We start from the raw sequence: 22,804 nt of genomic DNA, 5'->3' as shown, positions 1-22,804 counted from the left end.
TTATAATAAAAAATGGTGGGCTGGTTGGTGAGATTGCTGTCGACTCCAGTTTAAATTCAACAATAGTGGGCTTAGATTGGTGGAGCTGCCACGGTCAAATTTTGCTGCCACCATCCCATCGTCAAGTTTAGTCTTCAACATCCCCCCCCTTTAAACTTGACTTTCCTGGTTTTGTCATTCCGATCATTGTCTTTAGTCTTGCAAAAATATCATGCATGAGTGGTTTCGTGAAAATGTCAGCAATCTGATCATACGTTCTGCACGATATCAACTCCACTTATTTCTTCTTGACATATGCCCTGATAAAACAATACCGAGTATCAATATGTTTGCTTCTTTCATGGTAAACTAGATTCTTCGCAAGTACAATTGCTGATTGATTGTCGATGTAGACTTTTGTGGGGTTATTTTTAAGAAATCTCAGATATTTCAATACATTCCTGATCCATATACCATAACAAATAGTTGAACTGACAGCAACATACTTAACTTCACATGATGACAGCGTTACGATGGGTTGCTTCTTCGATGACCATGCAAACGTTGTATCTCCCATGAAGAATGTGAATCTAGTCGTGTTTTTTCTTTCATCGAGATCTCTTCCCCAATCGCTATCTGAATAGTCAATAAGTTTGCAATCACATCTTGATGAATAAAACTTACCATTAGTGATGGTGCCCTTGACATAGCGGAGTATCCTTTTCGCTGCATTCAGATGAGACTAGTCAAAAGTCTCCATGTACCTGCTGACAAGTCCAACTCTACAGAATATGTCTGATTTGGTGCACATCAAATATCTCAAGCTTCCAATCAAACTCTATGTGTTATCTAATAATCTATTCATCCTTATATGTTTGATAATAAGTTTTTCATTAGTACCTTTGTTGCAATATGATTTTTTTTTTTTTATATAGATGCATTATTTGTTTTTATTTTTCTTTTTTACATTTTATGAATCCCATTGTTGATTTTTTTTTTTTTCAATTTATATGTTCATTATGTTAAATGGTGGAGAACTTTTTCCAGTAGCATTTTATGATACGTATTAAACACATTAGTCATGTTGTCAAAAGCCAAATGTGATGTGTTGGGAATGTGAAAGTCTAGTTATTACCTATAAAAAATTATTAAGTTAAGCCGTCTAACCATGTTGTGTTCTAGAAAACTAATCTTATGTTTGGAGAGAACTTGGATTTGAATTTTTTATTGGATTTGGATGGAATGTAATATCTGTATAATCTAATAAGTTCTTATTATGTATTTTCTTTTTTTAAAAAATTATGTGGATCAATATGGGCATCAAGTCCAATCTAATCCCAAACTAAATACCTCAATATATAAAGAAAATAATCATGCCACCCACCCCTTTCATGTTTTTTTTTTGTTATTAAATTTCAACCTATAATTCTAGAACTCGTTTATAAATTTTTTTTTTTTTTTAAAAAGACTTTCCACATAAAAAAAGTTATTATCCAATCATGAGTTAGTAGAGGGTTTAATTAATGCCAAGTTTCTCCTTGAAGTGAATGTTTAATTAATTAGTTTCAAAAACCAAACAAGACCTGTTTATGGCAACCCACTCTCAGTGTAGCTCCAGTTCTCCATATTTACAAGCCAGTCAGTAATAGCCTCCTACTCATACTCATCATTTGTAATTCCCAAATCAACTTCAACTCTTTTTATATGGGAGCTTCCAACTTGAAAAATAAATGATTTCTTGTTTCTGTCTCCATGTTGCGCAACTTACATGTAGCTTCACTGATTTTCTCCCATTTTCAAAAGTGTAGCTAGAGCTAGAAGTATATTTTTTCATAACCATCTAATAAATAAAAGAATTTTTTGGGAATGTACTTCCCCTCCCATAAACCTTAAATTTGAAAGTAAAAAAAAAATGTCACAATGTTTGCCTCGACCAAATGGCAACCCGAAACCAAATGAACTTGTTGCAATATAATGTATAGTACAATGGAGTCGGCCATTAATCTATTTTATTCTAGTTGAGGTTAGAATACTCATTTAGTATGGGTACCCTTAGGGAGAAAACCCTAGCCGCAGCCCTATCTCCACCTTCCTCTCCTCTCGGCCACACAACTCCCAGCTGTCACCTCGTCTCCCACCACCTGCGGCCATCCACTCCCACTCACCCGAGAAATTCCATCGCAGCCACCTGCTGCAGAACATCTTTCGACCAATCAAGCATCCACCTTTCACCCACGCTCCCTGCGGCCAATCACGCTGCGACTTCGCAGCCCTGTCGTCCTTGCTGTGAGCTACCTAAGAGCAGCAAACAACACCCAGCCTCAGCTATAAACATCACCACAAGAAGCCACGCCTCTAGCCAGCACTCAGCCTCCCACGGCTAACACCCAGCCTCGGCTGTAACCGCCACCACCAGAAGCCACACCTCCGACCAGCACTCAGACTCCCATGGCCGCACCCGTCGCTACTCACAGCCACGACCCCACGACGTCACAACACCTTCTCCGACAGAAGTATCCGCATCCCTGCTCCGTCTTAACCTAGTTCGGCAACCCCAGGAGCAGCCTTGACCCGCCTCCACCCTCTGTAGCTATCTTCAACTGTAGACCTCCTCAACCCCAAGAGCAGCCTTGACACGTCTCCGTTCTCTGCCTAGCATTGACGCCATCGCCGCCCATTAACTCCGGCCACCTGCTTCCCCTTCGTCAGCCCACGGTAAGCCCCTATTGTATTGTTTTTCTTAGGAGACACGAGGGGTAACACAGAACAACGATCTGTGCCAAAAACCGCGAGTCGTCGCCGTCGAGGACAGATCACGGAAACTACAAGCCATCGCTGCTCAGGGAATCGCCAAACAATGCAAGTCAGTCTGTTTTCCATTTAGAAAAGTTTGGCTTTAATCTCAATATTTTGCAATACAGTGTCATCCCCCGCCGATGGCCGCACCGTCGGCGGGGAATGTCGTCGAAGCTAGTCCTGAGGTGCAGTCATATGCACAAATTGTGAGTAAAAAAGTGGAGATGCCTGCGTTCATAATTCCCATGAGATTGCCCATTAATATCAATGGGGAATTGGGATTTATTTTCTCAGAAGCAGAGATGGTTAAGGCTGAGGAAGAATTTCGTTTTGCATTAGTAATAAAATTTTTTGAGGAATTGACCATCTATTGATAAAATTCGGCTTTTGATTGTGAAAACATGGGGTTTGACGAAAATTTCAACAATTAATGTTATGGATGATTATCACGTGTTAATTCACATGAAAAACAAACGTGACTTTTTGCATGGTTGGGCATAGGAAAGTAGAATTATGGAAGGCAATTCTTTTTGGATGTTCAAGTGGACGAAGGATTTTGATACCAAAAAAGAATCCCCATTGGCTCCTCAATGGATTTTCTTACCGGGGTTACCAATGCATCTTTACCGAATGAATTTTCTCCAAATAATAGCGACTCGTTTTGGTCATTATCTTGGAACTGATAATGTAACAATTAATCGTATGAGAGCATCGGGGGCACGTATTTGCGTGGAAGTTGACCTAACAATGGAGCCGATAAAGGGATTTCCTCTTGTTTATCTTCGAAACAATGTATTTGGCAAGAGGCCAAATATGAAAAGATGAGTTTTTTCTGCTCTAAATGTTGCAGGCAAGGACATACCTCAATTGTTTGTAGGGTGGGAGATAAGTGAAGGGGGAGGAGGAAAAATATAAAGAAAAAAAGATATGAGAACCAAAGACTAATGACAATGTAATAAAAACCAATTCCGACGTGGATAAAGGAGCAAAGAAGATGGTGCAAGAAGCAGGACCAAGTAATGTGCATATGACGAAGCAGATTAATGATAGGAGCCCTGAAATAGTAGAAAATCCTATAGTTCAAGAAAATGGGAATCATGTAAGGCAAAACTCTGATACACCGCAGAGAGCATTAGAAAATAATGGGAATGAAAATTCAATAGAGAGGAATGAAGGGGAGTGTGAAGAAGTCAGATGTGATGATGATCCTCGAATTTCAAACGATGAATCTCTATATCAAGAGGAAGTGGATCACGTGGATAGTTCTAAATTGATTGAAGGTCGGAACCAAGGTTTGCAACAGGAGGATTTGGCTCGGGATTATTCGTCTGAGAGGGAGGAAGGTGAAATATTAATTTTAAAGGGCAAAGAAAAAATGTATGAGTCTGATACAGGGCAGGGATGGATTTCCGTAAAAAAATCGGTGAGGAAATCTTAGAGGATTCTCATCCGATAGCATAAATTAAATTTATGACGAATACAATTCTTTTCTGGAATATTAGGGGGTTGGGTAGGTCTAGAGGCAGGTTAAAGATGCTAATTAAAAAGTTTAATGTTGGGTTGTTTGCTATTTCAGAACCGTTCACGGCTGAGGTGTGGATGGTAATGCTGGGTAATTTTTTGAATTACCACCATTTTATATCTAATGAAAATCAAGGCGATAAATTGTGGCTATTTTGGAAGGATATAGATGCCTTTGAGGTGATTTCAATCACGACTCAAAAGATTTCTGGGTGGTTTTTTAAGAATAGATAAAGAATTTTGGTGAGTTTTGTCTATGTTAAATGTTCTTATGTTAAAAGAAGAGAGTTATGGCGGCAACTGGAGAAGTGCCAATCAGATTTTCCTTGGTTGGTCATGGGTGATTTTAATGTTATCGAACACATACCGAAAGAATTGGTGGAAATCCAAGACCATTGTTACCTATGATGGAGTTTAATGACTGCTTACATCATTGTGGTCTCTTTGATTTATCAAACACAGGCTCACGAATGTTGTGGTGCAATGGCCATGAAGGGGTGGCTCGTAGTTGGGCTAAGCTTGATCGTGTTCTTATTAATAATGGTTTTTCCAACCTATATGGTTCGACTCAATTCAAATATCTGAGTCGGAAATCATCAGATCATAACCCTATGGTGGTGTATACAAATATGTCTTTCTCCCGGTATGGCCCTACCCTATTTCGGTTCTTAAATATGTGGAGCTCGCATGATATCTTTTTGTCATACGTTAATGATGTCTGGATCAGGAATGACTCGGCCTCGGGTCTTCTGAAACTTGCTATTCGCCTTAAGAGAACTAAAGTTGCATTACGTGCATGGAATAAAAATGTGTTTTGGAGAGTGGAATAAAATTTAAAAGCTTTTGAGGAAAGGATGAAATATTTAGAAAATCAACTACAAGCAGGTTTTTCTGAGGACGTCGAAACTGATTACTTGACTACTAAGGTAGAGATTCAGGTGTGGGAGAAGAGGGAAGCATATCGCTTAGGACAAATTGCGAAAAAAAAAAAAAATTGGTTGATTGAGGGGGATCAAAACTCTAAATTCTTTCATTCAGTTATCAATCAAAAGAGGAATAAGAGTCGTATAGATCGTATGGTTCTAAACGATGGGAGGATATTGGAGGGTGCGAAAGCAATTCATAATGAGGCAACTGTTTTTGTTTAGAATTTTCTTTCAAAGTTTTCAGCGGTTGAACCATGTGATCTCTCTGAGTTAATTCAAAGGCAAATTTCAGATGTTGATAATAATTTACTCTGCCTTGATTTGACAAAAGAAGAAGTTAAAAGAGCGGTGTTCTCTATTCCCAAAGAAAGCAGTCCGGGACCGAATGGATTTGGATCTGAATTTTATAAATCTTGCTGGGACATTGTAAAAAAAGATCTCTTGGATGCGGCAATGGATTTTTTTTTCAGGGCACTACTCTTTCCAAGTTTTTTTCTTCTTCATTTATTGTTTTAATTTCGAAGGTGGATAATCCTTCTAGCTTTGATAAATTTCGGCCTATTAGTTTATGCTCTGTGGCTTATAAATTTTTTTCAAAGATTCTTGTTTCTAGACTAACCGAGGTTGTTGATAAGTTGGTCTCGCATGAACAAAGCTTTTTTAATCCTAGGCGAAGTATTTTTGAAAATATTACACTGACTCAAGAAATGGTTCAGTCTTTGCACAAAAAAATAGTTGGCAGCAATGTGATGATAAAACTAGATATGGCTAAGGCTTACGATAGAGTGAATTGAAATTTTCTTCTGGAGGTACTTAAGGCTTTTGGTTTCTCTGAGAGGTTTTGCAAACTCATAAAAAATTGTGTGGAGTCTCCATGGTTTTCTGTTTTGATGAACAAAACCTTTAAAGGGTTTTTTCAATCTAAGAGAGGCTTGCGGCAAGGTGATCCACTATCTCCTTATTTATTCATCATAATGGAGGAGGTTTTGACAAGGTTGCTTAGGAAAAACTATGAGACTGGTCGGATTGGTTGATTTAATCATCCGATTGGGACCCCATTGGTTTCGCATTTGTTATATGCAGATTATATTCTTATTTTTGCGAATGGTGGGAAGAGGTCTATGAGAAATTTAGTTTACGCTCTAGAAAGGTATGGGAAGTGGTCAGGTCAAAAAATCAGTAAGACTATGTCAGCGTTATTCCTCTCAAAATACATCACTCCCGCTAGGAAGCGTGGTTTATTAAGTATCACGGGTTTCATGAAAGGTAAATTCCCTGTTTCATATTTGGGTGCACCTTTGGTGTTTGAAAAATTGTCTTCCAAGACATTGGAGCATATTGTGGAGAAGATTAGAAAGAAAATTGTAGGGTGGAAATCTAAGTTGCTCTCGTAAGGTGGAAGATTGATTTTACTAAGACATGTGTTGTCTAACATGTTTATTCATTTGATGTCTGTTATTAAGATTTCGCAGGTCACATATTCTCGCATTAACTCTCTTCTTTTAAATTTTTTTTATGGGGAGAGGTAAAAGATAAAAGGAAGATTCATTGGTGCTCTTGGGGGAAAATTTGTAAACCTACCTCGGAAGGGGGTCTAGGCCTGAGAGATCTTAAGGAAGTTCAGAAATCTCTTCTCATGAAATTTGCCTTCAGATTGCTCACTTTTAACAATCTGTGGGCAGATTTTTTCAGAGCTAAATATTGCAAAAATGATCATTTACTAATAAAGAAGGGGAGACCAAATGACTCTCGATTTTGGAAATCAATTATGACCACCATTCCAGAAGTTATGGATAATGTTAAAATTTTGGTGAGAGGTGTGAACTCTTCTTTTTGGTTCGACAGGTGGCTGTCATTAGGCCCGTTATCTGTGAGCACTGAGAATATTTTGAACAAAAAACTGTGTATTAAGGATTGTTGGTTAAATAATAATTGGAACCCTAATTTAGCATGGGAATTGGTTGGTGCTGATAAAACAAGGGATATTTTGCAACAGGTGTCGGCGGGTAAAAGTGGGCGGGATATTTTTGTTTGGAAGCCTGCCCCGGACGGTAATTTTTTTACAAAAAATGGCTTGGGAGACAGTGAGGAGCAGAAGTGATAATTTTTTATGGAATGACTGGTTTTGGCATTCTTTATTGTCCAGAAGAATATTAATGTGTTTATGGAGAGCCAGGTTTAGATGCTTGGCTGTACATGATAGAATTCAGATTAAAGGAATATCGATGGTTTCGGTTTGTGATTGCTGCGTTCAGAGAAGTCATGAAAACATTGATCATATTCTTTCTTTAGGAGAGGTGGCTTCAGAGGTTTGGTGTCTGGCTAGTGTGGCATTGGAGATTCCTTTCCAACGATCTCTTCCTTGGAAAAATAAAATGGCAAATTGGTTTCACTATGCAAAAAAATCATCTATTAAAGGTATTTTAATCAGACTGATTCCATGTTTGATTACGTGGTGCCTCTGGAATCAAAGATGTAAAGCGAGAATAGAAGGAGTTTATCAAAGTGCAGATAAGATGTGGAGAAGTGTTCGATTCTAGGTTAGTTTTATTGCTGAGAGCACCATTTCTTTTCAAAAATTGAAGAAGTCGGATATTAAGATTTTGAATGAGTTTCAAATTAAGCATCAGGGAGTTTGCGATAGGCTTGAAAAAATTATTTCATGGGTTAAACCTCCAGTAGGGTGGATAAAATTTAATTGTGATGAGAGTTGTAGGGGCAATCCGGGTACTTCAGGACGTGGAGGAATTATTCGGGATTACCATGGCATGGTAAAAACAATTTTTTCAAGTTATTTTGGCAATGGTACGAATAATAGTGCTGAATTAAAAGCAATTAGGGAAAAAATTCGTTTGTGTAAATGTTTGCATTATATTAATGTGATTATTGAAAGTAACTTGCGAATTGTAGTTGATTGACTTCAGAAAGGTAAATGTACTTTGTGGTATCTTTGGGAATTTTGGGAGGAACTCGTGGCAGAATTAGAAGGAGTGAATGTCATGGTGATGCATCAGTATAGCGAAGGTAATAGTGCGGCTGATTTTCTTGCTAAAGAAGAAGAAATGAGAAGTAATGTAATTTACGAAAAACAACACCTTCTACCACATTATCTGAAAGGTATCATTCGGATGTATAGGTGGGGTCTTGTTTCCGTTCGTCGTTAGTTCATCTCTAGAGTTTCGTTTGGTGTATTTCGTTTTGTTTTTGGTTGTTTTTATGTTTTTATCTCTTTTGTTAGTTATGTTTAATTTATTTTGTCCTAATTTAATTAGTTGGTTTTAACTTGTAACCATGGTATTCCTCCGCAAAAAGTGAGGGTTTATTAATAAATAAATGGAGGTGCCGCCCTATTTTACCATAAAATAAAATAAAATAAAATAAAAATAAAATAAAATTTAGTATACTACTAGTTTATTAGTCTTTAACTACACGTAGGTCTAGGAAAACAGGCTGTCAATGGTCCATGTTACAAGATTGAATTTACAAGTGCAATTATGCAGAGGGAAGGTACTAGCACCCCTTCACACCCATCTGACGGACAATACTTGATTAGCCTAAGGTTACTTTTGAAATCAACTGATCAAGACTCAAATTCTTCTATTTTATTCAATTACCAAGCCATTAGATATTGGATAACCTTGGGAAAGACAAATGCTACCCTCACCTCAGAACTCCCAAAAGTGTGTGAGGACGCAACCCCCAACGATCTCCAAAAGGATTAGTTGCTTATTGAATTTTCTTCAGATTAAAGGTTTGTTTTACATAACCTTTATATATTAGGAGGCTTTACGAAAAATAAAAACCCCTTCACCTCTAATCTCTTAAGGGCATGCGAAGATATAACCCCTAAGACTAGAGGAAAGTTCACAGAAGTTAATTTATTTATTTCAACACAAAAACATATGCAAGGGCACAAGATATACGAGCATATAGGCAAATTAGCACACATGTTAAATAGACATTTAAAACACACAAGCAAAAATGCACACGCAAAAATGTACATATAAAAAACATATAAAAGGTATGCACCTAAATTGAAGACATATATAGAATCACCATCGAGCAAGCGAAGAGTGATTCTATTAGATTTTTCGCTCCTTAAGAGATAATTGAGAATTACATAACCTCATTTTATTGATTCCTCCTCTTATGGGTAGTACACACACACACACACATGCATGGAGAAAAAATGATTTTTTGTCTCTTTTTTTTTTAACTTTAAAAATTCCCAAAAAGCTTCCTAAAATTTCTAATTTTTTTGATTTTTTTTGCTATTTTAATTATTTAATGTTTTTGAATGATTTATTATGAATTAAAAATATTTTTTTGGAAAATAAAATAAAATAAGAAAATAAAATTGGTCAAACTAGGTTAATTGGTTAAAATTGGTTGAACTAGTCAAAAACTCAATCCCAGTTCAAGTCAAATTGGTCAAATCGGGTCAAACCGATCAAATGAGAGAGATTGAGGGCGACAGCCACGGCGAGACACATGGCTTATATGATGTCAACATTGTATCACCTAGACCCTTAAGATAGTGCCACATGGTGCCTACTGATTCATGTGTACTTAAACATTTGGATCACTATAGTGATCTAGTCGTCTATAGAAAATACAAAATAGACGATTAGGAGTGTGCCATGTATGACCATAAGATCGTGACAAGTGGCCCACTTTAATATATAGAATCACCATCAAGCAAGTGAAGAGTGTTTCAATAATTACATATTCAATTTGTTAACCTATGGACGGCTATGCAAGCATACGTTTCATGCTTGTTTGAGTAATAGCAATGAGATTCCCCAATATCATCTTTGTAATTCTCCATTTGAAATTAGATTTGAATCATAGGTAAAATATTTATTGGGTTATCAAATGATACATAATGCAACACAGTCAAAACACAATATTTTAGTAAGAAAATACTAGATATCTCAAGGACGGGTAAACTTAACGTAAGAATATTTACTAGCTGTCCATCGATTACACCTTTCGATTTGATCTTAGTTCCCGACTCACCCTCTGTGGACGAACCTTGCAGAGGACCCTTAGTTTTTCGGGGTATTGGATTCTCACTAATGTTTGTGGTGAATTTGTTTTCGAGCCTTGTACTACGCATGTCACTATTTTTTTTTTGATCGGTAAATATAAATTTTATTGATCAAAATGAAAAATGTATAGAAAACTCCAAACATATACCTAGAAGGGAGACCAAAGCTCCCAATCAAAACAAGTAGCGCCAGAAATAGGAAAACCTCCAAGTAAATACAATCAAACCTGGACATACCAGGCACCAAGGCTTAAAACAAGATCAAAACTAGGAAAAGCCTAGGAACAAGTACAATCAAAACTCCAATTCTATTAAAATTTTCTTCCCTAAGAGAATTAAAAGTTTGCCATTTTTTTTTTTCATTTACAAATATTATTAATACCTGCGCTCTTCATTGGTCGAACTACTTGGCTGCGCGTCCGAGTCTTGGATCTTCGATGAGTCATTGTCGTAACGCAGGAGCTTGATTTTGCCTGCTTTGATATCCTGCAAATCGCGAACCAAGATTGCGTAGTGGCTCTCCACCTCCGCCCGAGTCTTTCCGGGGACAGTAGCGGCGATCTTGACCCACCGGTCCGGCGTTCCTTCCGGGAATATTAGAAGTCCGTTCTCAAATATTTTGTTCTGGAGGAATGTCCAGGTTGGATCTCCTACGATCGATATCTGACGGCGATCCATGGTCAAGATTGCAGTCTTCCTCTCGTAGTCGTAGCTGATCACTTTCTTTCTCTCTTTTTTTTTCTCGAGAAATGAGTTTCTTGGAGAAATGGATTTTGGTGGGAAATTTTAAAAAAAGTTTTACTTGGGGTGGAATTTAAAGCCTTGCTCGTTGTGTGGGCCGGTGCCCAACTTTTCATTACAAATTCCCTACAATTGGGAACATTTATTTCGGCTCTCCAACGCGCCCCGATGGCGCGTGTAGTTCACATACTCTTCACTGATTTTCTCAATTTATTCTCGTCGCTCGGCTCCACGGGAGCCATACAGCAAGGAATTAATCATATCATAATCAGTCCCTCTTCTCACACCGACTAGAGACATCTCTTGCTCTGCCAAACCCTCCACGCTCCATACACTCTTCAATTTTCGCCATTAGAACTCCTGTCTCATCAGCCTAATGTAAGTCACAATCGCTGCTACCCCCCCCCCCCTCTTTTTTGATTGATGTGCTCCTTTTTAAAATTTTAATTTTATAATTATTTTGGGGTGTTAAATTGAATCTGTAGGGAGAGTGGGTTGAAGCCAATGGATGCTGAGCAACTCAGAGAGAATGGTCATAAGATGATAGATTTTATTGCTGATTATTATAAAGCCATTGAGGATTTTCCAGTTCTTAGCCAAGTTGAGGTCTAAACAGCTTACTCCCTCGCATGATTTATTCGTTTCCTGTTCTTGGTGGATAAAGTTGTTTTATTTTGTATAGCCACAGATTGGCTGCGTTTTTGCAATGATAGAGAAAACTATGAAAAATGAAATATTAATGACTCCTCTCTGCCTCTTTCTGTATCTAAATTTTTTCAAAGGGTTTTTGTTAAATCTGTTCACGTGCTTAATGTTTCATTTAGTGGTGGAACACCATTGATCAGTTGGGACAATCACTTGCACGCTTCATATTTATTCTAATATTAAATTGTTGAAAGTATTTATTAGTTTTAGAAATTGTCATGAAAATCAATTTAGCCACCATACTTGAGCTCACAGAATAAAAAATGCATTTGGGATAAAGATATTTCTATTACAATATTTTCAAAGCAAATAGATATACATCTGAATCACTTCTACTACAGAAATTTCAAATGAATTAAATCTTACTATTGTACTTGATGAACTTTATTTTATTTTATTTTTTTAGAATTTTCCATAACCAACTCCAATTCCTTATCTTTGAATTTATTTCTCTCCATGTATTGGATCAAAAATCATCATCCAACCATATTACATACAATTATGCAATCAATTTTTCCCAATTTTCATTTTTGAAAATGTTCTTCCTACAATCCTATGTTAGCTCTTTGGATCTCTGCATAGCATTGCCCAAATGTTAGTCCAAAAATATATTCTATAAAAATATGTGTGTGTGTGTGTGTATGTATGTGTGCGCTCTCCACCATGGTTTTATATACATGTCTCATATCTAGTTTATTTTGTTCTTGCAAATTTCTTCACTAATTTCCTCATTATGCTAAATCGTTGGGATTAAAGATATATTTAAGTGGAGTTAAAGTAACATTTTTTTAATGCAGCCTGGATATCTACGGAAACTTATACCTGATACTGCACCTGATAATCCTGAATCCTTGCAACATGTTCTTGATGGTATAGTATCTCAACTAAGTTCTCTCATTGAAAATAGTGAAGTAGAAAAAGAATTAAATTGATCAAAATAGAACAAAATAGAGAAAGTATTCTATCCCGACCAGATATCCATTTATTCTTGTTTATATTTTGTTAGAAATGCAAGGTTGTTGTTCACCTTTGTAATATTTTATTTTCGTAAGTTCTAATTTTAATTTCAACAAAAAGGGCATGGTATAATTGTGCAACTCTTTTATGATTGCAGATATTCAGGCAAAGATACTGCCAGGGGTCACACATTGGCAAAGCCCAAGTTATTTTGCATATTTTCCATCTAATAGCAGCATTGCAGGATTTTTAGGAGAAATGCTCAGTGCTGGTGTCAATGTAGTGGGCTTTAGTTGGATTACTTCTCCAGCAGCAACAGAACTTGAGATGATTGTCCTGGATTGGCTTGCTAAAATGCTTAAGCTACCCAATGATTTCCTTTCAACTGGTAATTCCACGTAAAACCATAAACTTTTGCCAAGTGAAAAGTCTTTATTTTTCCTCTTCAATGTCAGGATAAAGGAGGCGTCCAATAAAATTTCTCATTGACATGCTCTATTGCTTCTTGATCATTTTTTCTTTATTTATTTTTTGTGAAGAAGATGACATGCTTCCAAAATTCTTTTTGAACAATAATTCAATAAGTCTTCTGAACAAAATGAAAAAAAATTACATAATAGTCGCACTTCAAATCGCTTTGTGAATCACTCAAAGAAATCCTTAAATGTTATAATTTTTTTATAGTTTAAAATCTATAAATTTAGCATGGCCTTTCTTGTAATTCTAACGGCCGTCATAAAACTATCAGTTTCCAATGAAAACTGGAGTTCTGGGTGGCCATACATGGGTGTTGTCAAGAACGTGCAGAAGTGATGGAGATATTTCTTGCTGAGATAAAGTAAGGCACATCCTTTGAAGGTTGAATGAGACCTTAACAAACTTTCCTGGGCTGCCATGAATGGCACACTCATGGTTTTAAATCACGGTAGCGGGTAGCGTAACGTAACGGTAACGGGTGTAACGGGAAGCAGGAGTAGCGGATGTTACATAACGGGAAGCGGGTGTAACGGCCGTGAATTTTTTTGGAGCACGCACAACCTTGTGCATATTAGCGTACTTGCATGTTTTAAGCTTTTAGCCAACCTTAGAAAGGGTTTTAGTGTATTTTGGACCCTTTAGTTCGAGTAACTAAGTTATTTGGTAAGGGCAACAAGTTTACACATCATTGATAGAAAATTACATGTGTGCGAGTATTTGTACTTCTCATTGTTCTTATCTGTGATAAATTCTTATGTGTGCTAAATGAATTGATAAAATAAAATACATTATACACTCCATTAATCTATTAGACACATAAGACATACGAATAATATAAATATAAAATAGCTAGAAAAGAAAGAAGGTTGAAGTTGAAAAATAAAGAACATAAATATCACATTACTAATATTACTAAAAAAAAAATTTCCCTAACAAGTTAATATTTTGAAATTGTTAATTAATGCATCTATTGTGAGTATTTAAAGAAATTGTAAATTTTGTATCATTGTCATCCTCATTATAATCTTTTCCCCCTCTTGCCACTTGGTATATTGAGAATGATATATGAAAGAGAGAGAGAAAAAGTGATAAGAAAAAGTAAAAAATAAAATATTTTTTTGGTGTAACAGCCCTGTAGCGGTTACGTAACGGCCGTAGCGGCCTTTACGTAACAGTTGCGGTCCGTAACGGTCGCTACGGCCGTGATTTTTCTTCCCACCAATTTCGCGGTGTGTAACGGTATCGGTAACCTAAAAAACCTTTACGTAACGGCGTTACGTAACGGTCGCGGCCTTTATTTAAAACCATGGGCACACTCTTAGGCTAATGGTAAATCGGTAATGGAGGACTGGAGAAAAGAGGGATGGCTTTTCAAGATATGAAATTGCAGCTAAAAACAGATGCAATTTGGGACTTTAAGCTCTAAACAGCTAACGAGGTCTCTGGGACTTGTGATTGTAAATTGTGTGGGAAAGAATTCTTAAGTTACTGATGAATCTTAGTGGGATATTTTGTTTTGAAGTGGGAAATTTTGTGTCTATCAGAGTTTGTGTGGCGAAACAAAATGACGATGAGCCTCTTTCTCTTCTCATTAGTGGTTTTTGTTATCTTTGTTGCTGATATTTAGTTGATGGCATGAATTTATGTTCTGCATTGAGCTTTGTTCCTAGTTAGTGCTTACAGTTCTAAAGATGATGGATCATTTTTCTATTTATTTATTTATTTTTTGCAAACTCATGGTGATCAGGTCAATTCCAGAAAAGAATCTGTTGTTTTCAAAATTGGCTGTTCTCTATTATTTTTGCATGTCTTGGTTGATAGGATGCAGGTAATTTTTCCACCAAAGTTGGAGCGAGATAGTTTTCTTTCTACTGAATCCATTCTCACTGGTTAAGGGATTACTTTGGTTAAAGTTCTAATGATTTTCTTTTGTTTCTTTTGGAGCAGAAGCAATTCTCACCAAGTACCATGACCCCCCTAGCACCCCCTTCCAAAACTGTTTTTTTCCTTTCATAAAAGAAGCTTTGATTGTTGATGTGGTTAGCTGTAGTCAAACATATGATATGGTTATCCACTTATTCCTACTTGGGATTATTGCTGCAGGACAAGGCGGTGGAGTGATACAGGGCACTGCGAGTGAAGCTGTTCTAGTTGTGCTACTGGCTGCTCGTGATAAGTTTTTGAGGAGAGTTGGAAAAAATGTCTTGGAAAAGCTTGTCATCTATGCGTCTGATCAAACACATTCTGCTTTACAGAAAGCCTGCCAGGTAACTTCAAAAGCCACTGTTTTAATTGTCTCTCTTTGTTATTTTGGCTTTTGTAATGAAATTAAATGATAAAATCAACAAAAAATAAATTGATCCAGGGGATGGTTTACAATCAATAAATATTGTTTGATTCTTAATTAGTTCTATTGGTCAGCATATTTTATTTGCATTAGAATGATAATTTGTCATTTCCTTTTTTGTTTACAGTTTTGGCAAAACTTCAGAAGGATGAGGAATTTAGGATAAGATGTAAAAAAAAAAAAAAAAGGAAGTAAGAAGTGTGTATACTTATACATTATTTGATAAGAAAGAAATTAATGATGAAAGAGAGAGAGAAAAATACAAGAGTTGGTGAACAAGGCATACTCCTACAGAAAAAAAATCCAAAAGACAATTGCAGAATGGTAGCCCTCCAATCCTTTTGCAAATCAGACAAAGAAATCCTCCAAAACGCCCAGTGCTATCACTCAAGAAGCTAGGAAAATAGTTGTACCCCATAACAAATAGAAGACATTGCCTTACCTTTGAAAACTCTCCCATTCTCTCTATCCATAATGTTCAAAAGGTATCATGCGAAGCACGACTCTGCAAATTCTACCTAATCCCTTTGGACCACAAAATCCTATATGGTTATGGATGTCTTTCAGTTTTCAATTCTAGCTTGTCTACCATCTTGAGAGACCGTATTCTCATTGTTGCCACAATCAATTATCAAGTTGCTAAGCTTTCCATTACAAGTTTTAAAGCTTATTCTTAATTGGCCAATTGTTGCTGCTGGCAGGAAGAGAAAGTAATGACCTTCGAATGATTAAAGCCTCACCAAGGACACCACCCTCAATCCCTTATCTCTCCATATTATTTTCAGCTTCTAGTAGCTGCTCTTGGTCCTCAAGAATAGCAAAATTCTCTTCACAACCAGCTTCTTGATCCTCAGCATGATAAACTCTGCCTTCAGCCCTCTGTGGACACTCATTTAACTTGTGCCCAAGTTCAAAGCATCTGCGTCATTTCACTGCTGTTTTCTCCTGGTTATTAGTATGTATTTGGGCTGCTTTACCATTTTTTTTTTTTTCCCATCAGCAAAAGGAAAATATATTAGCAAGGCATCAAGGGGATGCCAACCCGTGGTACAAAACATCAAACACTCTGAAGAGTATCGCAAACATCAAGGATTACAAAATGATCATTAACAATTTTCCCACTAAGCCAGCTGGAGACAGCAGTAATCCATTGGGCTTCGCAGGTCTGAAGCAAAGTAGATGAACCTTTGAAGGCTCTCTTATTTCTTTCTTTCCAAGTGCACCAAAAGATGGCAAGAGGGATGAGGTTCAAAGCCTTTTGCTTCTCCTTTATGGTTCTGATGCCTTTCCAAGCTCAAATCTCCCCTCCAACTGAATTTGCCGTAACCCACTGCTGCTCAGCCTAGGAAAGAGCCAAATTCCATAAGTTCTTTGTCCAGGGGCTGTGGAGAAGAATGTGGTTGACTGATTCTGCATCATCCATACAGAGAAAACACCAATTTGTGACTGTAAGCTCTCTTTTCTGCAGTTGTCGAGGGTTAAAATATTTCCATGTACTGACTCCCAAGAAAAAAAGGCAACCTTTGAAGGGGCTGCTATCCTCCAAATGTGAATCCGAGGGGAGTTATTGCAATTTGTTCCCAATGGTGAGAGCTTCTTATATAAAGATTTGATAGTGAAAACACCATTTTTGTCCAAAGCCCATTTTGGCTCGTTGAGGATGTTTTGGTGACGGAATTTGTATAGAAATCTGTAGAAGTCAGAGAGTGTGAAGCTCCCAATCTGCCACATTCCTTGTAAAATGAACATCCCAAAAATTTCCCTGATTGGTGTTTTGGGGCTGATGATTGATAAGGGCATTTCTGTTAGAAGCCAAGCTGTAGATAGAAGGAAATGCAGCTATAAGATTATGGTTCTCACGCCACATATCATGCTGAACATAAACATTGGCCTCATTTTTCACTTGAAATGCCACAAATTGGAAAAAATATCCCATCCTTTCTTTATGAATTTCTATACTCCCACTCCATAGGAACCTCTTCTATTGTGAGTTGTCCTATCATTGTGTGCTCAAGCCTATATTTAGAAACAATAATATTCCACCAAAGGTGGTCTTTCTCCTTCATGAACCTCCATAACACTTCCCGAGGAGGGCTTTATTGAAAATGAGGAGGGATTTTCAACCTCCCAAACAAATGAGTTGTTTGACCACTCCCCATCTAACAGGGTGATATTTAAACTCCTTCCATAAGCTTCCCCAAAGAAATCTTCTTTGAATTTTCTCTAGTCTCCTAGCGACTGAGGTCGGTAAGGGAAGGAGAGACAGGAAGTAAATTGGAAGATTCATCAAAGTGCTCTTGATAAGAGTGAGTTTGCCTTTTTTTGATAAGAAATTTCTTTTCCATTGTGCCAATCTCCTTTCATATTTTTCAATAATAAGGTTCTAGACTCCTTTATCTTTAAATTTGGCTCCGAAGTAGAGACTGAGGTAATTAAGGGGAAAGGTTCCCATCTCGCAACCTGAAAGACCAGCAAGGAAAGTTCACACCTCCCGGGCAGTGTTATCCCCAATTGGAATAAGCTCACTTTTGCCAAGATTCACTTTTAAGTTTGAGACTACCTCAAACCCTAACAAAATGCATTGGAGGTTGACGATATGAAGGGGTTCATATTCACAAAAAATAATAGTATCATGTGCGAAAAGAAGATGAGAAACTTCTGTAAACCTTCCATTTCTGCACCTTGATACCTCTAAAGATCCCTCCCTCAGTAGCTTTAATCAGCACGAGGCTAAGCACCTCAATGACGAAAATAAATAGAAAAAGGGACAAGGGATCTCCTTGTATCAAGCTTCTTGAGGAGCGAAAGAAATCACAAGGGCAGCCATTTATGAACACTGAGAAGCTTGGGCTTTTGATGCATTAAGGACAGCATCCATAATCTGTCTTCTAGCCACAAAACCATGTTGATACTGCCCAATGACTTCCGATATTGCTTTTTTGAACCTCTTAGCAAGTACTTTGACGATGATTTTATAAATGCTTTCCACCAAGCTAATGGGGCGAAAATCCTTGATGTTAGCAGCCCCAACTTTCTTTGGAACAAGAGTGAGGTGGTATTTATGAAACTGACGAATTTTCTTGATCTATGAAACTCCTTGAACATGTTTAACAAGTCATGTTTGAGGAGACTCCAGTTAGCCTGAAGAAAGCAAGGAGAAACCATCCGGTCTAGGCGCTTTATCCCCCATTACAATTTTTTATAGCTTGGAGGACTTCTCTTCTTCAAAAGGTCTCTCAAGCCACCTTGCAGTGGAAGAACTGAGCGGTCTGAAATTGATGCCATCCATTTTAGGTCTCCAAGCCTTGGGTTTAGTGTAGAGGTCTTTATAAAAATCACAAATACCTTTCCTAAAATCTTCTTCCCTAGTTAAGGTGATTTTCGTAATTTTCAATGTTGGATAAGGTGTTACTTTTGCTGTGAGCATTTGCTGTTTGATGAAAGAATTTTGTATTGCGGCCCCCCTCTTTGAGCCATAAAGCTCTGAATTTCTGCCTCTAAGATATATCTTCTAGATTAATAACCTCGTTCAATTCCTTGTTAAGCATATCTTTTTCAGCTCTCTATTCATCATCAAAACCATGGTTTAGTTCTTGCTTATCAATCTCTTTGATGGCATTAAGGATAACAATCTTCTTCACTTGGACATTCCCAAAAGTGTTTTTGTTTCATATCTTTAGCTTTTCTTTTATTCCTTTCAACTTTGAGACAAGCACAAAACTAGCCTTCCCCGTGATCAGAATAGAAGACCACCAAGTTTTCACTAGCTCCCAGAAATCATCATGTTTTACATATTCTCAAAGCGAAAGGGGGTTGGTCCCCATTCGGCTCCCCCTGTGTCAAGCAAGATAGGGACATAAATTTGCATTATTCTAGAATTTTAAGAATCCTGAAACCTCATTTTTAAGTTTTCTCCAACAAAAATAGAATCCTGAATCTGCCCCTGCTCTCTTGCTCCCTCCCTCTCTGTCTCTGTTGATTAGATAAATTTGAACTTTAAGTAAGCATTGCATGTATCCATTGAGAGGAGGTTTTGTGCTTACAAAACCATTGTGGGAGCCTTGAAACTTGCTTTAATGAAACCTTGAAGCTGTTGTGGGAACTTTCAAAGGCAGTAAGCTAATGTATGGCCCTATACTTATAGTTATTTTGACATATTTTAGTCACGCTGTGGTAAAAATCCAGGAAGAGTTTGCTTTATGATACAATGTTTCAATATTATTGTGAGAACACTATAAACTTTTTTATGGGGCAGTTAAGAGTGATGTATAGTTACTTATGAGTACCATTTTACATTGTAATAACTGTTTGTTTATTTACTTTCTGTAAGTACAGAATTAAATTTCTCATTCGTAGGCATCAAGGGGTTGCCAGCCCACATTCAAGATCAAAATCATTTAGGTGACACAAAATGAATAAAATCTATGACATTTTGAATGATTTCTTTGATATTAATTTTGCATAGAGCTAATTTACCTTATAATGCCGCTGTAATACTTTTGGCTGGTTGTACATCTAAATCTGCTGGTGTTAGATGTCTATAATCATGTAGGCTTTTTTAAAGGTATTGGTACCTTGAGGCATGCCTCATGGCATTCACTGTTAACCATCTTGATCTTTTGTAACTTGATGCATGACATATGTTCCTGCACATGTAGTCTGGAGTGCACCTGTGTTGCATGTTAATTTTTTTTTTTTTTTGGAGTAAAAAAAATCCATAAATATGCCCTTATGTAGCCATAGACCATCGCAAAGCAATCTTTGAAGCATTTTTTTCGTCAATCAAATTATTATTTTGAATGACATGTTTACATTTTTCTGATCAAATACTGCATATTTATATTTGTTCGTCATGTTTCAAATACTTCAAATCATGATCTTTGTTTGCTATTGTTTGATGGCAGATAGGGGGAATTCATCCAGAGAATTGTAGGCTGCTGAAAACAGATGCATCCACTAATTATGCCCTTTCTCCTGATTTACTTAGCGAAGCAATCTCACGTGATATTTCCATTGGTCTAATCCCCTTTTTCTTATGTGCTACTGTAAGCAGGAAAACAAATTCAATGCCTCAGTTGACTACAATTTCTTTTATTGTTATTATTTTTAAAAGAATAGTAAAACTAGTAAGTTTACCATCTAATGCTGATTTGTGTTGGTTTACCTTTTTTTTACTGATCTTTTAATATGCTATCATCATTATGATAAAACTTGAGGAGCTATTTAGTCTATGGTTGAGAAATCTTGAAAAGGTTGTGGAATTTTACAAGTCTACAATTAAACAAAAGAGGATATGAGATGAAGAATTGTTGGAAAAATGTAAGAAGTTGACTTAATTTAATTGTCTTAGAGCCATCTATCAATTCGAAGCATTATTCAACGAACTTATAATGGCGTTGTTGGGAATATAAAACTTCTTGTTGTAATTTGGACAAAGATTTTGTTAAGTTTACTGGACTGAACTTTTAATGTATAGAGTTCCCTTAGATGTTGATCATGACAGCTTCTTAGTTTTAAATGATTATAACCTAGTGTCTAGAGATACATTGAGTCATCTAACGCCTAACAAACCTTCTTTATGTGCTATTTATTTGCATTAGACATTTTTGAATCTCTGTTAGCATAGTGACCAGCACGTACGAGCTTGCCAGTAGAGGCATATGAATGCTAAATCTTGCTAGGGATTATTAGGAAGTATAATATGTATTTGCTCAGGTTGTTTTGTTTTGGTGATTGTGAACACTATGTTTCTCCTTACTGATCTTGCAATTGTGCAGAAGGATTGGACATAAAGATCTCTCTGGTTTAAGCACTAAGATAATTATAAGTCGTTGTTAGATTACTGCTTTACCTAAAAGCTTAAGCTGTTAGGTTGTGGACCAACATTGTATATGAAGCTTTAACACTTCCCCATACGTGTGGCCCAACGGCATGTGGAGAGATAAATGCATGATAGATAACACCCATTACAAGGAATACAATAATTTTTTAAACGCCACACAATCAAACACAATGCATGATAGATAACACCCATTACAAGGAAGACAATAATTTTTTAAACACCACACAATGAAACCCAGGCAACAAGACTAGAACCTGGGACCTCCTAGCAACCTGCTTTGATACCATGTTAGACTACTACTTTATCTAAAAGCTTAAGCTGTTAAATTGTGGGCCAACATTGTATATCAGGCTTTAACAGTCATATTAGCTGGGTTTATTCCTTCAATATTTTTTCATTTAACTGATGCAGATTTTGAGTAGAACAAGATTTGTTGGAGAAATTTGATTTATAAGCTTTTTGCTTTATGAAGTTATAAGGACATTAAAGAAAATGAAATATTGTCCTTTACCTGTTCAATCTTACAATATCTCTATTACATGAAATGCCTCTCTGCATCATGCAGGAGGGCTGAGTAGGATGCATCTAAACCATCCTAGGTGCTGCTTTGGGGGGAACACATGCATTGGGCTACCCTTTTTTAGTCTTAATTTTGAGTTTATCATGCATTTTATTTTACTGGTCGTCTAATCTGCTCAACGTAGCATTCTAATTCTACTTTTAGAAATGTAACTGGTAATTCTCATGGCCTCTAAGAGTCCTCAAAATGGTTAATAAACCATTAATATGCCTAGGGATGTTGCTCAATAGGTGATAATGTTCATCCCATGAATGAATTTTAGACATGCATATCTATGCATATTTCATAAATCTTTTTTCATCTGAAAAAATAAAATTGTACACGCAATGATTGTGCAGGAAATAATGTTGTCACTGTAAGCAGTTGTAAATACAGGTGAGACTTATGCCTCAAGGCATATCTCAAGGAAAATTCCTAAAACGTTTTGTCATTTGACATAAGGCACCAAATTAACACCTATAAGACCATGTACTGTCATAAGTTGGGGCTTGTGTCTGATTCTTAAAAGCAATGGGGTCTCCACCTGAAAAAATTAAGCGACCGTTTTACTTTTTTCTTTTCTTTTAATAGTAGCACTTTGTTTGCTATCTTGAAACCCCATTGAGGTTCAATTGCACATTGAGGGTTTCTCTCCAATATGTTGAAATATTGTTGAGCCCCAAGCATGTAGATGAACAAGGCATTTAAAATCTATTAGTTGAAAATTTTTGTGCATTTACTTGCAGGTTGGTAGTACTTCATCAACAGCTGTGGATCCGTTGCTTGCACTAGGAAAGATAGCTAAGGTGATGTATATAACTGAATTGTTTAAGTTATAAATGAGGTCAAGGAATATGCTTTAGGTATATTCAAGATTCCTGAATTAGTGGATTGTACAGATCTG

General features: G+C 36.8%; 2 protein-coding genes across 3 annotated transcripts in view; one reads left to right on the top strand and one right to left on the bottom strand.

Annotated features, from left to right (window-relative positions):
• Positions 1 to 7,384: 7,384 nt before the first annotated feature.
• On the bottom strand, positions 7,385 to 10,950 carry LOC131155956 (protein RADIALIS-like 4). The gene is made up of 3 exons (XM_058109408.1): positions 10,655 to 10,950; positions 10,422 to 10,499; positions 7,385 to 7,412 (listed from the first exon to the last, which is right to left on the bottom strand). Exons 1-3 carry the CDS (start codon positions 10,948 to 10,950, stop codon positions 7,385 to 7,387), a joined length of 402 nt encoding a protein of 133 aa, XP_057965391.1.
• LOC131155814 (phenylacetaldehyde synthase) overlaps positions 10,355 to 22,804 on the top strand; it is a 38,311-nt gene continuing 25,861 nt past the window's right edge. For both annotated transcript variants that reach the window (XM_058109246.1, XM_058109247.1), the window contains exons 1-7: positions 10,355 to 11,391; positions 11,499 to 11,619; positions 12,516 to 12,588; positions 12,833 to 13,063; positions 15,256 to 15,419; positions 20,404 to 20,544; positions 22,647 to 22,706. In XM_058109246.1, coding sequence (XP_057965229.1) covers positions 11,390 to 11,391; positions 11,499 to 11,619; positions 12,516 to 12,588; positions 12,833 to 13,063; positions 15,256 to 15,419; positions 20,404 to 20,544; positions 22,647 to 22,706 — 792 coding nt within the window. In that variant the 5' untranslated portion in view covers positions 10,355 to 11,389. The remainder of the gene's footprint in view (positions 11,392 to 11,498; positions 11,620 to 12,515; positions 12,589 to 12,832; positions 13,064 to 15,255; positions 15,420 to 20,403; positions 20,545 to 22,646; positions 22,707 to 22,804) is intronic.

The sequence above is a fragment of the Malania oleifera genome, chromosome 5 (assembly GCF_029873635.1).
Source record: "Malania oleifera isolate guangnan ecotype guangnan chromosome 5, ASM2987363v1, whole genome shotgun sequence".
Taxonomy (NCBI): Eukaryota; Viridiplantae; Streptophyta; class Magnoliopsida; order Santalales; family Ximeniaceae; genus Malania; species Malania oleifera.
Note: the sequence above shows the minus strand (reverse complement) of the source record. Positions and strands in the feature narration are given on the sequence as shown.

Excerpts from the sequence above, each read along its gene's own strand:
- LOC131155956 (XM_058109408.1), bottom strand. The coding sequence starts at position 10,950 with ATGGATCGCCGTCAGATATCGATCGTAGGAGATCCAACCTGGACATTC. Across the intron at positions 10,500-10,654 it reads TCGACCAATGAAGAGCGCAG|GTTTGATTGTATTTACTTGG; the intron begins GTATTAATAATA and ends TGGTATGTCCAG. Across the intron at positions 7,413-10,421 it reads AGCTTTGGTCTCCCTTCTAG|CCAAGCATCTAAACCTGGCT; the intron begins GTATATGTTTGG and ends TATCATGTACAG.